This window comes from Odocoileus virginianus, chromosome 9 (assembly GCF_023699985.2).
Source record: "Odocoileus virginianus isolate 20LAN1187 ecotype Illinois chromosome 9, Ovbor_1.2, whole genome shotgun sequence".
NCBI lineage: Eukaryota > Metazoa > Chordata > Mammalia > Artiodactyla > Cervidae > Odocoileus > Odocoileus virginianus.
In genome coordinates, this window is record NC_069682.1 from 42,656,477 (window position 1) to 42,674,106 (window position 17,630).

The following is a 17,630-nucleotide window of genomic DNA, read 5'->3' on the forward strand; positions in this document are numbered from 1 at the left end:
GCCCACAAGGCACCAAAGGGTGCTCAGTATACCTGCATGTTGGCCCTAAGCTGCTTAATGTTCTTAGAAATCTGATTTTAAACTCAGAGTGACTTCCATTTTCAGCCTCTATATACAACAGGGACTGCACAACATGTGCTGATGTAAAGCAGAGGCACTCCCAACACAGGGAATAATTTCCTTGACTCCCAATTTATTCAGTGAAAACAGAAAAGCTATGGACAGTGAGGGAGACACATCTTGGTGGCATTTTGATGAAATCAAAGCAATACAAGTCTTGCCTTCTCAATTCCTTATACTAATACGAACTTTAAATGCAACTGAAGGTATAATTATGAAATCTAGGTAATACTCACATTTTCGAAGAGTAGGATGAGAGTGAAATTGTGAAGAAGCTTTGCGCTCTGGGGACTGACGTGTGCCTGTGGCCCACGGGACCTGGGTGGCAAGTCCTCCTGGTCTGGGGGACACGCCAGGCAGGGCCCTGCCACCTGCCGGGTTCCCAGGAGCCACCTGCCATGGCTCCCATGGCAGATGCAGCTCCATCTACGTGACTGAGAACAGGACAGTGAGCAGGGCCACGGCCAATCCCAGCATGCATTCAACATAGAAAACAGAGCCTCTCTCTGTAACAGATCACTTTCTGTAACAGGTCGCTTTCTGGAACTGCAATTGTTCTCAACTTTCAAACAAGCTTAACTATAGTAAGGACAGGACAAGTGTTCATGAAACTGAGGGACTCTGACAAAGGACTGTATTTTGTCAAGTTATTAACTCCCTTCAGAAATTTTGGGGTTGGCAATGCAGGAATGGAGAAGTGTAATGTGGATCATTTAATTACAGTATAAAAGAAAATAAAACACAACTGAGCTTTGAAGTCTAAAAGTTTTTCAAATGAGCAATACTATAATTAACTTGTTCACTTTCTACAGGATTGTGATGTTCAGCAGCCATACCAAAGTAAAAACATGAAAAAAAAGTCAAATAATTTTTAAAAACTCCTAATAACAACACTTTCACAACAATAGTTACAGAACGTGGGTTTTTAATGAATCTCATACTGCAATGAAGACACTGAACACTTATGAACAATTACATCAACACAGTAAAAACACCTGCTTCTACATGACACTTATAAATGCACACTTTCCCCCCCAAAAAAAACTCATTTTTCACAGATTTAAGCAACAGATGATTTACATAGGATTCTTCAGTTCCAGAATAGGTACAGAATTTTCACTCTGCAGAAACTGATGTGCAGCGGTTGAGAAAAAGGGTGTCATTTGTCCAACAACACACCTCTCAAGAAATTCTCTTGACACATGATTTCCAGTAAACACACATTTCCTCCTGCTATGACAGGAAATTCTGGACTCATCGGCACATGGACAAAACCACTCCCACTTCCAAACACTACTTCAGATGAAATCAAGGCAGTGGGTCACATGATTTCACTGCAGCCGCATGCACACACATCCCCATGCACACTCACGTGCACAAAGGGGTGTGCACACACAGCACCCCCAGCTCCTTCATTGACACCCGAAGACACCCCATGACCACGGTGGCGGATCCCGCTCCTGAGAAGGGCCAAGGCCCGGGGAGGAGATGGGGCTGCATGTGGAGCTTCATCCACACGGCTGGCACACACACTGAGTTCACTTGTTTCCCACTGTTCCAATGGGCAGAGATCTGGGTAGGTCTGGCGCGATAACTTGCAGACATTTTCCAATGTTCCTAGCAGTGACTCTAGTAAGACATTCAGCTGTGAGACTAAAGCAGGAGAGGCCAGTGTGTGCGGAGGCAGGGGGCAGCTCCACGTGAGACCCGGGGCGGGAGCCATCCTCACACCGCAGTCAGGGAATGTCGGACTCCAACATCAGCTCCTGAGCCGCCGCTGCTGTAAAGCTGCCCTGAAACTCCTGCCGTCTCACCCTCGCTCCTCAGATCTCCCTCCCACCCGGCCAGGGGTCCCCCAGACCCAGTCCTGACCATCCAGGGCCGAGAGGCCTGAGGTCGGCTACCGTGGTGCCTGACCGAAGGACCCACGGGCAAAGGACCAGCACTCAGGCCACCCCACCTGACACCACAGAATGGAAGCAGTTACAGGACGAGGCCGACACAATGGTCTCCAGTGTCCCTCTCGGTGCCTGCCCCAGGACAGCCTCCAAGGGTTACAAACAGGGCAGGGGGAGGCTAGGGGGCACTGAGGTCTCGCTATCAAACTATAACTCAACAAGAAACACAACTCGTGAACACTGGACAGAAAGTCCTGAGAAGGCAGGAGCGACAGGCTCCAGGCAGGAGGGGCTCCTGGCAAACCTTCCTGGGCAGGGCCATTGCTGCGCCCACCTCTCCTGCCTTCTGGATGAGCTCATTTCAGCTCTAAATCACAAGTGCCCGAGCCAGTAACAGAGACACTCCAAGTTTCCCAAATACTTCATATCTGAGGTAGAACTCATTTATTTGCATTGCTGGCTCTCAGATGCCACCAAGAAGTGAACCCACTTGGAAACATGCAAACCCAAGGTGTAGAAAATAAATAAGGTTTGTCTTCAGGTAGCAGGGCCTTCTAGAAAGGTCAAGTCACATTCAATGGATAAGTCATCTGAAACTTCTAAAAACTGTTTATAACCACAGCTATAAACTAAAGTGCTTTAAATTTTACTTAATATCCGGAATCAGTGATTAGAACCATTCTATTTCAGAATTTGCCAGCATGAGATACCTCAGGAGATTGAAATGGTTTTCCATAAAGAGCAGAAATTTTTTCTTTTCAAAAGAAACTGTCCAAATGTTGCAAATTCAACATTCTATGCTTTTTTTAACTTCTAAAATCCAAGCAGATTTCACAACTGTAACAGAACACAAAGGTGAAGCTGAGTCAGCACACGCTAGAACCCCACACAGACGTGAGGTCTTTGCCCACTCCCACTGGACAGGCACACATGCACCATCGCTCCAGATGCCCCGCCCTCCTGTCAGCCGACACACCAGGGACTCACTACACCAGCGGCCATGGAAAGGGCTCCACCTCACGGCCGCAATGCCCACACACACAAAACAGAAAGAAACAACAGGGCACACCTTTGGACACTTCATGCAACCTGGGTACAGTGAGGAGAGAGCGCCCTGCTCAGGTCCACCGCCCACAGCCGCGGCGTCCCAGCGCCCAGCGAGCCGGCAGGCATGGTCCCGGCCGGCGGGAGCCTCAGAACGGCACCCTCACTTCTCCTGTAGCAGCGCCGGGATGTTGATGTTCCAGCCGATGGCCTGCCGGTCAAAACCGCAGGTGAACAGGTTGCACACAGGGTGGTCCTCGCTCCAGGCTGAGCCACACACCATCCGCCGATGGCCCTGCAACCAGGCACAGCGCCGTCAGAGCAGGGCCCAAGAAGGACCACACCCCCACGACCCGTCAGAAAGGGGGCCCTGAACTGGACCAGTCAGGAGACCTCCTGTGCTGCTGGGGGAGCTGCTGCGAAACAAGGGGTGGGAACACAGCTGAGTTCAACCAGCGCCTCAGGACTCTTTCTTCAAGAACAGGAGTCAGATGGCAGTCAACAGGAAGAATGCAGAAACGGTCCCTCTGGGATGTTTTAATGAATAAATGAGGATGGATGATGTGGGAAGAAACAAATATAATTCACTCAAAGACCCCAAGTACCATTTGAACAAATAATTGTTTCAAGGAATAAAGGAGCTAGAAATATACCTTTGGTGCCAAATAAAACAAAGATAAAGTAAATGGCCTTTCAAGCAGATTCCCGCCACCTTCAGAATGCTGGAACAAACACTGCAGGCTATCTGGGGAGTTTAAAGTGGGACACATTGACCTGTTACTGTAATATACAACAGGTACAGGACAGGATTCAGAAAAGCTGACAGAAATCCCGTAAGTAAAACATACTCTCAATAGAACAGCACCAAAATTCCCTCCGCAAGACATCCCCACGGGGATGTGTGGAGGGGGGAGTGCCGTCCACACACTGGGGAGGCCTTCCCAGGCCAGAGGCCCAGGGCCGCCAGTGGAGGGATGCTCACAGCAGGAGCAAGGCCTGCCCTCCATGACCACTGAGAAAACTGCAGCAGGTCACCTGAGACAGGCACTGAGGTCAGGGCTCCGGACAAGAGACCACAAACGCCAGGGCCACTGCAGGACACTGGTGTCAGCAACCTTACAGCGGGCAGGAGGGGCTAGAAAGCTGGGGAGTAGGGAGTCCAGAGCATCCCCACCAGGCCCACACACCCACTCACACCCCTCTGCTCACTGGACCCCAGCGCTCCCTAGTCCTGACCCTCAAGTGACCGAGTATTTCTGATGGAGACCCGGTAAGAAGAGGACGTAAAATTGTGAACATTCTTCTACTGACTGCATGTGAGGCGGTTGTTTTGAATGTACTTGGGTAATTAAAACCCACTGTGAGAATTAACTTCTTTCTTCCAGGAGGGGCTCCTGGAGCACTGAACACAGCCAGGCTGGCTGGGAGCTCCCCACCATCAGAGAGCGGGCCCTGCCCCCAGCCCCCCACACAGGAGACCCCAGCACGCACCTGCCGACTGCTGCGCGGGAGCCTAGCCAGCCGCACACCCGACATATCGAACAGCCTCACCTGGCGGTTGTCGTGGGGGAGGGCGATGATTTTTTGGCCAACACACACATTGATCCTACAAGGTGTAGGAGAAGAGAAAAATAAATTACGTAACCAACAGTGACAACACAAGTTTTTGAGATTACAGGCGATAATGCAGTGGGGGTTTCATGCATTCCCCTCTTCAAGCCAAAACACATTAGCAAACCAAGGTGTTACCAGCCTAAGGCATCATAAAACGGGCTGAGTTACTCACCTGTAACTTACATGTGCTACACAGTAACCTCTGGCCAAAAAGGACTCATTCTTAATTCTTAAAAAGCTCAATACACCAACCTGATTTTATACCCAGGTTTCAGTATTTATAGAATACATAATGTGCATTAGAGGATCAATAAAAGATATTTTCCTGAGAGTCTAAAGCACTTTTCCCAAGGCCCTACCAAGTAAACGCAAGTTTATAGGAACCCAACACAGGCCACAAGCCACCTTAAGGCCACCCTAATGGTCCTTGGAGGAGCACCCTTCACCTGTTGATGGCAGAGTCTGTGCGGATGGTGGCAATGGGGGACCGCATGTTCTTTAGGTCCCAGACCTTCACGGTGCGGTCATCACTGCCAGAGACCACGTTATCTCCCACGGTGAACACAGCAGAGGTCACAGTGCTGCCAAGAGAGGGAACGGGGTCAGAACCTCGTCATGAAGTCCCTGTCCACACTGCACAGCAGACACCCAATCCTGCCACCCCGGGGCCTGTTGGGCGGGCGGGGAGGCAGGGATGTGGACACCGTGAGTTGTCAACTCCACTCACTGGTCCTCCCACTAACCCCTGCCAGCAGACAAGGTCCCCGCTGACCTCTCCAGGGCAGCCTCACCTGGTCCCAGCAGCGGAACAAGGAGAGGGCTCCCAGACAAGATGGGCCAGATAGACAGGACCCACCCAAATCTCTAGAGCAGACAGTTAAACATCCACCCCAACTGAGACTTTCAGACAATTCAATCAGAGCACTGGAAAAAAATTCATTCCAACAACAAAAAACCATTTAAAAAATGATCTGAACAGACTTCTCCAAGGGAGGTTTACAGATGGCCAATAGGCCCATGAAAACGTGCCCAACATCTCTAATCACCAGGGAAATGCACACCAGACCCCAGTGAGCTGGTACTCCACACCTGTCAGAATGGCCATCATCAAAGAGACAAGCGATCAGTGTTGGAGAGGGTGGGGAGAAAGGGAACCCTCCTACAGTGTTGATGCAAATGTAAACTGGTGCAGCCACTGTGAAAAACATTGTGGAAATTCCTCAAAGACAGAACTATCATGTGACTCAGCAATTTCACTCCTGGGTATTTAACTGTAAAAAAAAAAATCAAAAAGATACACACATACCAAAGTGCATGGCAGCACTGTTTACAACAGCCACGACAGAGAAGCAACCAAAAACTCCACTGACAGAGGACTGGGTAAAGAGGATGTGGTTCATACAGAGTGGGATGGACCTGGAGGGCACTGTGTTAAGGTCAAAGGCCGAGTGCACGACAGGGAGAAAGACAGAGACAAGGGTAACCCCAAGAGCAACCCGATGACTCATCCAAACTCCTCATCTGACGACAAGGACACAGTGGGGGCTTGAGTGGGAACCAGGTGCTGCTGCCCCTCAGGCCACAGGGCCATCTGAGCGCCCGGCCACTGACAGGGCCCTAAGGCGGACACCTCCACTGCCGGCGACCTCCCTGTGGATGTGAGGCCTCAGGAGGTCTGACCCAGTTAAACCTCAGTGAATACTCCGCTAAATTAGTGGGGAAAATCCCCACAAAGCTTGTCGAACCCTATTAATGAAATGCTGAAAGACGCTGGGATTCAGTGCATCAGGACCCTGACAGGTATTATGGGGCATCAAAGTGAGAGGCTGGCTTCAGTCCTTCCAAGGACTGTCCTCCCAAGGCCTCTCCCACACGGTCCCTTGGGGCAGTGGAAGGCCCGGCCCCACCAGCGCCCGCCGCCTCATTTTTCTTGTCGCCAAGAGCAGCCGAGCGTGTGCCTCCAGCTGACAAGAGCGTCTCCGCCATCACGGCACGCCTAGAACATTCGTTCCGCTCCCTCTGTGGGCCTCAATCAGCGGAGATGGGAAGCTGGGCTCCTCATTAGGATCCACAGCTGTCCCCCCATCACACAGGGAAGTGGCTGCTCTGCATAACAATCTGCTGAAACTTCCCAGCCAAGGAAGAAAGTGCACCATGTGGAAAATGAAGCCCGGAGACAGGAGGCAGCAACTCCTCTGGCACCAGCCGCAGGCGCCTTCTCATTCTGAGGGGGACCGGGCTTCTGATGGGGCAGAGTGAGCAGGCAGGGAGCAGACATTCTGGCAACGGGGACCCAGGCAGACCCTTCGCGACTCTTCCACTTTGCAGTGTAAGGGGCTCATGGAGTGCAGACCCAGGTGTGACGCAACACAAGGCCCACGCCACCCTCCTGCCTGACAGCCACTGCGCACAAGCCCACAAGGACCTGACCGATGCTGTTCACAGGGGTCAGGCGGCCCCCACCTTCCAACCACTGGCCTCCAAGCTGTGCTCTAGAAGCTAAGGTCCCCAAGGAGGAACCCATCCTCAGGAACACCCTGGGCCCTCAGAGCACCGCCCCCTCGAGCACGGGCCCCCCAAGTCAGAAAATGCTCGGCTCCCGCAGTTCACGATCTCAGATGCCTGAGTGAGAAATGGAAACTCATCTCCCAACGACACAAACTTCTGAGGAGTCCTGGAAGGCCAGCTCCCCGAGGAGCAGACCCTGAGATAACAAGTATTCAAAGGAAAAGTCAGGTTTGCACCACACTGATTCTTTCTGGGATTTCAAATCCGGCTTCCCCTGGAGGAGGGCAGAGGACACTCCAGCAAGCAGGGCCAGACCTCACTTGATGCCCCACTCCAGCTGCCCCCAGGCTCAGTGCGGACATTCCCTGCTCACTTCACGAGGCTGAACCCCAGAACCGCTCCCTCGACCACCGCGTGCCAGGCCCTGCGTCCTACGAGAAAACACACAACAGAAGGTACTGACACTATCCAGCCGAGGGCCCTGACACGGCCGTGTGCACACAGGCCTCAGAGCTGCGTGCAGCACCCATCAGGAGTGACACGGGCTGCATGGAACATGACACGTGCAGAGGTGCGGGTGTGACCTCCTGCGGCACCGCCACAGCCCCACCCTGCTCCCTGCTCCGGGGCGCTCGAGGCATCCTGCCAACACCTTATCAGGTCCAGAAGAAGTGCAGACAGAAAGAAATTTTTCTGTGAGACGTCGTGTCTTGCTTTCTTTAGACAAGAAAGCACCTGAGTTCACACTCTAGGAGTAAAGTAAACAATATGAAACAAATTTAGGCAAAAAGAAAGAAAAAAACTCTGCATTCTCAGATATTTCTAAGAATGAAATATTCCGTGCTAATTTCCAATTTCTTCAATGCCAAAGTTTATGGCACATGTAGACACCATCAGCTGGGCACAGCCTGGAGTCATCGGCCACCCACGGGGGAAGCTTAATGACCAGTGACTGCCTCCACTGCTGGCCCCTTTTTATAGCAATGGAAACAGAACAAAATGAAACTAAAAACAGGGTGACAACTCTGCCGCACTCCACAGGAGGCAATGGTTCTGGGAGGGCGAGGGGGGAGGGGGGGCTTCTCTCAAGTGCAGCAGGGGTTCCAGCCCCAGATAAGTTTCATGACAGTGAGAGCCGTTCACAGGAACGGCCCTGGATCCAACCCACATGGCCGGAGTCCAGCCCCACTGCACGTCATAGAGGGGCCAGAGCATTGTCCCCACCAGGCCGTCCTCAGGTGGTGGTGGAAAGCACATGAACACACAAGGACTGAGATCATCAGACAAAAAATTCTGGGTTTCAGTTATAGCTGATGACAGAAATACATGAGAAATGAACTGCCAATAGTTGAAACTCCTGTGACATTCCAAATTTTTCCAACTAAACATCTCTGTCATTTCCAAGAACAGGACACACTACAAACCCCACTTATCAGGTTACATAAGGTTACATAAGGTTTCTAAAATTGCTTTTCAGTCAAATTGGTAAGCCTTGGGCCACCAAAAGCTTGTCTAATAATACAGACCCCAAGCTTCGCTACATAAATCCTGTTAAGATTCCTATTATAACTAAGAAATTTCATAATATAGAGTGAAAATAAAGGTAGCATATGAAAAAGGGGGTGGGAGGCTCATTTGTCTTTTTCACAAATGTACAATAAAAACCCTAAACAGACACTCCACCAGGAGCTCTCTCTCCATCCAGCAAAAATAATACAGCCAGATCTCAGGGGGACTCGTCACCTACAAACATTTGTTTATCTTACAGAGAAGTGTTACATCTTAAATCCTAGTTTCTGAAAAAGGCACAGGAGCCATGTGAAAGTTGGGGTAACAGTACCAGAAATGAAAAGGAGAAAACAATCTCTCCCTCAGGTCCCAGAGAAGCTGGGCTACAGAACTGAGTTGGTGATGCTGAAGCCTACACTGCTACACCTTGCCTTAACAACCAGCACACAGAACACTCGAATTACCTGTATTTCGAGTTAAAGTACTCACATCATAGAAGATGTTAAGAGTCCAACACACTTCACTAGAGAACTTGTGCTGAGTCCCTATAAATGAAAATATGCCCTAAGATAAGCTTTCCCAAAGTGTGTTCCACATCATAATGTAACATGAAACATGCAGTCACACAGTAAGAAACACTGCCTCTGTGTAAGCAACCATCCACTGAGAACACTCCACAGAGACTTTCTAGGGTGACACAAGGGAAAAAGAGCCACACTCCTGAGAACAGCACATCTGAGTGTTTGTTTCAATGCTCAGAAAACCACTGCATTAAGAGGATCAAGAAAACCACCCTAGAAAACCCAGTTACCTCCCAGCCCAGATCAGAGTTAAAAAAACATTTACGCGACCAAGACTCACTCCGTGTGGCCCTGGAACACGTTCACAGAGTGGATGGAAGGGTCGCGGAAGTCCCACAGACGGAATGTCGTGTCACGGGAGGAGGTCACCACCAGCCGCTGGGTCGGGTGCGTGCAGCAGTGTGTCAGCTCCTGGTCATGTCCTGTGGGAGATGGAGGACGCAGTCACAGTGAGGCCCCCACTCGGCTCCTGGGAAAAGCAGTCGTGGGGACGGTGTGTGGGGTCAGGGGGGACCCATGTCCCTTCCCCTCGTGCATTCGAAAGAGCTGAACGAGCAGTGTGGGAGGGACACTCCTGACCGCAACGGCTGAAAGGTCAGGAGGGTCTCTACAGGCTGAGTATATGAGAAAGTACAGTTCTGAGTTTCGCATGTGAGAAGAATAACCCACGGGTGGAGCGCACAGTGGGACACATCCCTGTCACTCAATGACAAAACGCGCTGACAAGCAGGTATGAAGGCTGGTGGCAGGCAGGGGGCTGTACACGCCCTGCAGGACTCCTGCCCTGCATGTGGGCACAACCTGCAGATGCGTGGGACGGTGTTGTGGTGATCTTAGTACATTATAACACAAAATGGGTTTTGCAGATATGACTTAAGGCCTCCAAATCGCATGGCTTTCAGTTAGTCAAAAAAAAGAAAAAGACAGACTTCCTAGGTGGCCTGCCATAGTCAGGTGGGCCTTTTTAAGGGTCCCGAGAGAGATCCACTCCTGCTGGCCTGGAGGAAAGCCAACAGCATATGGTGAGAAGCCTCTGGCAGGGCCGGGGGAGGGGGGCTGCAGCCGCCTCCAGGTACTGAAAGCTGCCCCCAGCCAAAAACCGGCAGAGAAACGGCCACAGGAAAGGGATCCTTGCAATGGCAGCAAGAGGACCGCAGGTCTCAGGTGAGGGCACAACCCCGCAAGCACTCACATCCTACCCATGACACCCTGAGAATCAGAGCGTCAGCGAGCACATGCCCAAAACTCCTGGCCAGGGAGTTTTGTTATAAATTCGTGTTATTTTAAGATACTAAGTGTGTGGAAATTAAAGCAAAAAAAAAGCTAACACACCAACCACATTCAAATATCTACAAACTGTATGTCTCTAGGTGTAATTACACCCCCCGAAGATAAGATAAATTTAACCACTTATGGCTCCATTTCTCAGGAGGATCTCTGAAAATCACAGCGGTGCCAACACTCAATCCAGACGAGAAGTCCCTCCCACATGACGCACCTGTCAGGGAGTGGACGAGCTCTGACGTCTCCACATCGTACAGGTTGGCCGTTCTGTCCCAGGAGGCTGTCACTGCCTGCTTCCCACCAACCAGCCAGTCAGCAGCTATGACCACGCCCTGGTGGCTCTTCAGAGATGTCAGTGGTGCCCGGATGGTGGGACATTCGCTGGAGGGGTCGGCGTCTGCATCAGGCTCGTCCTTGTCGGAGCACTCCACTTCGTCCTCACCACAGAGCTGGGGAAGCAGAGGTGGGTCCCTGGGGATCCTGACCTTGCAGACCAGCTGCACAGTCAGACCACTACCGCCTATCCTTCCAGGACTTAACCACCATTATGACTGACCCAGCGGACACCTGGCACAAGTAAACTTGCACACGCACCATGTGTGAGTACACACCACATGGACACACAATATGTGTGTCACATCTACAAACACAGCAGAGTTAAAATAAAGTCTCTGTTAAAATAAAAAATACATACATAACACACTCAGTTAAAAACGAATTGTTAAGGGGCTCCCCTGGTGGCTCAGTGGTAAAGAATCCGCCTGCCAATGCAGAAGACACGTGTTCAATCCCTGATCCAGGAAGCCCCCACATGCCTCGGAGCAACTGAGTTCGAGAGACACAACTATCAAGTTCTGCGCGCCAGGGCCCAGGAGCTGTGAACCGAAGCCCATGCACCCTAGAGTCCATGCTCTGCAACAAGAGAACTCACTGGAATGAGAAGTCTGTGCATCACAACTAGAGAGTAGCCCCCGCTCACGACGACTAGAGAAAACCCTCGCAGCAACAAAGACCCAGCATGGCCAAAAATTAAAAGTAAATTTTAAAAAATGAATTGCTAAGACTGCTTACCTAAAGAAAGCTCACTCTTACTCATTACTGGAATTTATTAATTACTTAACCCATCTCCAAACAGAACAAGGTTTAAAAGGTTTAAAAAGAGAAAAGTAATCATCACAGGCAAAAATAGGAAAACTGGGAGATTACTATCACCCTCTAACAATTACAGCCAAAACATAAACAGAAATCTAACCTCTGCTAGACCACGTGAACTCACCCAGCAACCTGGGCCTGCAAGGACCCCCACCTGCGGGAGCAGCGCAGGGAGGGCCCCCGTGTGCACAGAGCTGACACGGTGCAACTACATCTGACAGGACAGGTAGGAACTGGGCGGTCTGTGGTTTAAACCTGTGGTCCATTCTTCTCAACAGGCAACCTAACTTGTCACCAACATTAAAACTTAACCCATGTAACAATGACATCACACACCCCACTGACCTAAAGGGTTTATCTCACATGACAGACAAACCAGTTGTCTACAATCAAATATATAAAACACTAAAAACTTAACCTAAGCATAAAATTAAAGGACTAATATATGTAAATGTTATAACTTTTGTGGAGAAGAAAGTAAATGCAAACACAGGAGATGTAGACAGACACACACCCTGGTCTGCTGGGCGGCCTGTGGGGAGGGCTTGCACCTGGCTGGTGTCCTGGCAGGCAGACGGTGGCCTCACTTGGCCTCTGCTCGGTGCACGCAGGGAGCAGCACAGGGAGCCCTCGGGCACCTCTTCTCCTCCAGACACCAATCCTGCTGGTCAGAGCCCCACCCTGCAACCTCACTTGACCTTAGTGACTTCTTCAGAGGCCCATCTCCACGGAGAGCCCCCCAGGGTAAGGGTTCTAACCTATGAATTTGGGGACACACACATTCAGTCCACAACAGATACCATTAAGTTTCTCCTAAAACTCACAGATGTCCAGAACCCACCGACATACCCCGGGTCGTGCTTTCAGGGTAAGTAAACGTGCTGCTTACACTAGAGTCGGCCGCAGGCTGAGGAGCAGGCAGCTGGACTGCATACCTCCACACGTGGGCAGTCTGATCTCCAGAGGCTGAGGAGAGAAGGCAGGAGAGGGGGGCATTACCCGGCACCCAGACAAGCACGGGTGAGGCCCGGTTAAGTCCACTCCTTGAGAGATCACAAGGGATCAACCTGACTTAAACAGGTTCTTCTGAGATGCTCCCAGAAATAGCAAAGGTGCCCAGAGATAACTACCTATAAAAATAATTCCCCCAATCCCAAAGTGGAAAGCTCTGAAGGTTCAGAAAACTCACAAGGCGTGGATTTCATTCCCCACCTGGCTAATCTAAGACGACAGACACCCAAGTCCACAGTAACTCGAGTGCACAATCCCGTCCGCTGAACCAGGAGGCACCTCGCCCCGGTCAGAGAGCAGCTGGCACCGAGACCTCAATGTCAGTAGCCAGGCCTCGAGGGGTGCTCAGACCCAGGAAAGACAGAGGGCTGCTGAGAGGCACAGATGGCCTGCAGACGTGCCAAAGGGCCACCTCCACTCCACACAGGAGCACCGTCTGGACTCCACCTTCCCTAGCTGCAAAGCTCCCCGAAAGCAGCGGACAGCAGCATGGGCCTTGTGGCATCAAAGTGCCCTGACCTTCCGGCCTCTCGAGCTGGCATCCAGTCCTAGCCCCATGTGCCTCCTCTCCCCAGGCTGCCACTCTGCCAGTTTCTGTCCCCACCGCAGCCTCCTGACACGTCTCGACTTCAACCCCCTCTCTCCAGCCCAGCTGTCCCTGGTCTCCCTCCAGCTCCCCGATTGCACAACAAACAGCCCCCATAACAAGGCTTCACTCCCAGCTGACTGCTCCCCAGAGGTCAGCTCAGACGTTCACTAGCTGTCACCTGTCCACAGGTGCAGGCCTGTTCAAACCAGCCTCAAGATGAAAACAGGTACTCTGGTGCTTCACAGAAAAGCCTGCTGATCACTGGTTTAGACACACATTCACCCTTCAGGTTACAGAGGGTCACACAGTTTTATGGGCTAACTCCTCAGTGGGACCATGAAAGTGTTTGTGAGACCATTAGGTGAGGCGAAGACAAACCCAAGGAACCACAGCTCTTTCTGAGAGGACCACTCGGGAAGAAGTGAAGATATGAGCCCTGCAGGTGCCCAACCCAGGACCGCTGACCTCCTTTCTATGCCCACGAGGTCTGAGAGAGCCTGAGAGCCAGAGAGTGGACAGCAGAGATAGGCTCTGTAAAAAGACCTCCAGGAGAACCAAACTAACTCACAAGCCACTGCTGGTTAAAAATAACCCTTGGTGTTGTTTTCTTTATTCATTTTTCATGCAACTTGTGAAATGTCTACTAACGACCAACTTCTGTGAATAGCATGGCTAATCCTGATGCTACTGATAAGAAAAGGAATGACAGATGTTTTCAGATCAGCAGTAACTATTCAATAAAGAAAAAAAATCAACATACCAGTGAGTGCCAACTGTTCTGATGGATGAAATTTTATGGAATTCACTGCAAAGTAAAAATGTTGAAAAACAGGTTTACAATAAGAATATATCATCGATATCTATTACAGCTACAGTGTATGTTGTAAGGTTAAATTTAAAATCTAAAGAATTATAATAGTTCAATATTAAGTCTCATTCCATTAAGCTATGAATAAAGAGAACAGAAATACAACACAAAATAACTAAATATGAACTACCAAATCACTCAAGAATCGGCTACACAAGAAAACAATACTTGATCTCTTAAACACTGAGAAGTCACTGAGAGCTGAAAGTAAACCAGGATGAAAAAAGAAAACTTAATTACAAAAGGCAGAGGTAGATTATGGTGAGGGACACTGTTCACTGCCCACACGCCCACCCTCCAGGGAAGCCTTGAGTTCACGATCTGCACAGAAATAAGACCACTACTCTCTTCAGGACAGCAAAGCTGGGGACTGCAAGTGAGGCACATGCCGGGGGAGCTGTGGGCCGCACTGTGCGTTGATGACGGGGCACGTGCCCGGGGAGCTGTGGGCCGCACTATGCTGTGATGAGGACATGGAGCACAGAGCCCATCTCCCTTCTTAACAGGAGTCCCTCTCTCGTCTAAAACTCAAAAAAGTAAGAAACAATAAGACGGGCTATTTTTCTAAATGGAAGGAAAGAACAGAAGATTTAAAACTGTTTCAAGTGGCTGACTTTGAGAAGTGGAGATGGGCAGTGAGAAGGATGCACATGAGGCCCCCGTGGGTTTGTCACACAAGCTAACACTTTCTTAATGCTCAGGCTGAGTACTCTAGCATGTCACACCCACTGCAGGAGCAGCAGCCCCCAGGTACGGTCCTGAGGGAGATGGACCAGGGTCCAGCTGGAGGGGACGGTGGACGAGGCAGGGTGGGGGGCCAAGCAGGACCTGGCCCACAGCCCCGATGAGACAGCGGTACACCCCCACTGATGGGACAGGAGAGGTGCCAGGGAGGAGGGGGAGAGGCGGTGCTCACCCAAGTCCGTGGGGGACATGGCGGACCCTGGATGCGGGTAATGGACACCACCACCAAGTCTGTGTGAGGGGTGAAGGGTGAGCTGGCCAGGGGCAACGACACACAAGCCCAGAGCCAGGGCGCTGGAAGGAAGAGGGGTGAGTGGGACAGTCCATGGTGCCCACAGCAAGGAGCCCAGCGGGCACCAGCACCCACAGGGCCAACATACATCACCTCTGCACCACGGAGCCTTGGCAACTGGACAGTGCGAAGCCAGTGCACACACGTCAGTCCCAGACCATGCAAGGCGAGAGGCCGAGGCCCGGCCCCCATAAGGGGACACCCCGCGATCTACGGCTCACCTGACCCCACATGGCCCGTGTACTTGGCGAGGCTCCGCCCCGTCTCGATACTCCACAGCAGAGCCGTGTGATCTGCAAGATCCAAACAAAGAGAAGTGAGTTGCTGCCAACATTAGTCTTTTTAATTAAAGATGAGGATAAAAACTCTAAAGCTGAGAAGTTTCATCACCACTAGTACCTCATGGGATTTTGCTCACACTCCTCTGTAATCCAACTGATACAAGAAGACAGGGGGCCAGTGACCCACCCAAGGCCATGGAACTGGCAGGGGAACTGGCAGGGGAACCTGGGGACCTGACTCCCGGGGCATGGCCATGCTGCCAGCACCAGGCCTGGGACCTGAGACACCAGGGTCCATGGGTCACAGGCTCGTCACCTTGCTGAAATAGTAAGACTTTTCAGAACATCAAGCTATATTCAAATGCAAGTAGCACCCAAGTCCAGTTCCAAATTATCTGAGATAATCCATGCTCTGTGGACCTCTCCAAAACAAAGATAAAAAGGACACTCATTAAGGAAACCTGATAAAAAGTGCTGATTATCCACGTGAGATTTCAGAAATAATCATAAAAGAGAATCTGTATCCTTTAAGCTAAAATTTCCAAAATAATCTGGGGTGCTCATGTATAAACACAGTTTTAAACAACAGAAAACTTCATCATTCTAATGACTTTACATTTCCTATTTCCACTCAAAAAGGCTGGATTTAGCGCATAACTTCTCACAAGTTGGCCCTCCTTTTCCGCAAGTAAGTACACTTTTAATTTCAGGAACTTTCTCTGAAGGGTTATTAGGTTAATAGCTCTCAGAAGACACTTTCTCTCCAAGGAGAACGAGCTCTCTGATTCCGCCCCAGGACTCTTGGCAGTGGAACCCGTACACCAGGCCAGCATGGCGCTGTCAGACCACACAGCACGTCCTTGGAGGGACCTCTCGAGTGGGGAAAAGTGAAATACACTATCAAAGCAAATGTACACTGACCACGGCTGACAAGAAAGCCAATCACAACTACCTAGAGCCATGGAGAGGCAATCCACCCTGTGTCACTGGACAGTGTCCCGGACAGTGAGTGGTTCCAAACGCAGCCACTCACTCAGATGCCGATAGGCACATAGCCAAGCGTTTGGCCGTGCTGCCTCTACGGGAAGCCCTGCTCCAGGCTGGGGTGGTTCCAGACTCACCAGCAGACGCCGTCCCCAGCACCACGGGCTGCGTCCTTGCCACACTGACGTCCCAGATGCCATCCCGGTGGCCGATGTACTCCTTCACAAGCTGGCACACTGCCCGGGATGTGGTGGTCTTAAAGCTGGAGACGATCTGAAATTGTGATGGAATTTACTGAGCGAGTGTTTCAGTTAAAAAAAAAAAATAAGACAATGTGTCTGGAAAATGCATAAATCATTGAAAAGAAAATTTAAAACATTATAGCAACATAGTGTAGGTGCAGTTGGATCTCACAAAGCAGGGCAAAGCCCTTACAAAGGCCTCAGAAGAACCCCACAACCACCCCCGACCACCTGCTTGCCTGTCTGTCCTTACATGTCCTCATACACAAACCCAAACTATCACACAACATTTCCAAATTCTCAAAAAAAAAAAAAGGACATAAAAAGTCAGGAAGTTATACCCCAAATCCTTAACCCTAATTACTCTTACTATTGGGAGATCTGTCTTTTCTTATTTTTAGTAATTCACACCAAACACATGACCAGGAGAAAAAGAATCTAAGGCGGGAAGGAATGAAAAGGTAACAGGTGAGGTCACTGAGCACGGTCTCAGCCAGTCCTGCACCGGAGGGGGCAGGGGGCAGGGCAGGGCAGGGCCAGCGGGCCCTGGCCTCAGGCAGCACACAGGCTGGCACGAACACTCAGGCACAGCGGTCAGGAGGTGGCATCCTATGTGACCCACACAGCACGCAGTACCCCCTTTCTCTCATAAAGGAAGGGCCTGAGGGAGACGCTAACAAAACACAAAGGGTTTGGTTTTTTAATTGTTCTGGGATAAAAGATGGCTTTTCTGCCTTTAAAGTTAATCAGAATACTGAAATGGTAAAACCAAGTTAAAAAAAAAGTGGGAGGTATTCTACAGTTACTTTAAACACTGATTTAGCAAAGCACTAAAAATGCATCTACATTTATTTTTTATATAAACACTTAAAACACAATCCACTATTGCACCACCACCAGGATGAGTCT

At 50.5% G+C, this 17,630-nt stretch overlaps 1 protein-coding gene across 3 annotated transcripts in view; it reads right to left on the bottom strand.

Annotated features, from left to right (window-relative positions):
* Positions 1 to 1,028: 1,028 nt before the first annotated feature.
* The window catches only part of WDR37 (WD repeat domain 37), a 34,378-nt gene continuing 17,776 nt past the window's right edge, over positions 1,029 to 17,630 (bottom strand). For all 3 annotated transcript variants that reach the window (XM_020883653.2, XM_020883655.2, XM_020883657.2), the window contains 9 exons: positions 16,617 to 16,752; positions 15,436 to 15,507; positions 14,071 to 14,115; positions 12,600 to 12,676; positions 10,773 to 11,007; positions 9,555 to 9,696; positions 5,123 to 5,257; positions 4,554 to 4,668; positions 1,029 to 3,357 (listed from right to left, as the gene is read on the bottom strand). In XM_020883653.2, coding sequence (XP_020739312.2) covers positions 3,226 to 3,357; positions 4,554 to 4,668; positions 5,123 to 5,257; positions 9,555 to 9,696; positions 10,773 to 11,007; positions 12,600 to 12,676; positions 14,071 to 14,115; positions 15,436 to 15,507; positions 16,617 to 16,752 — 1,089 coding nt within the window. In that variant the 3' untranslated portion in view covers positions 1,029 to 3,225. The remainder of the gene's footprint in view (positions 3,358 to 4,553; positions 4,669 to 5,122; positions 5,258 to 9,554; positions 9,697 to 10,772; positions 11,008 to 12,599; positions 12,677 to 14,070; positions 14,116 to 15,435; positions 15,508 to 16,616; positions 16,753 to 17,630) is intronic.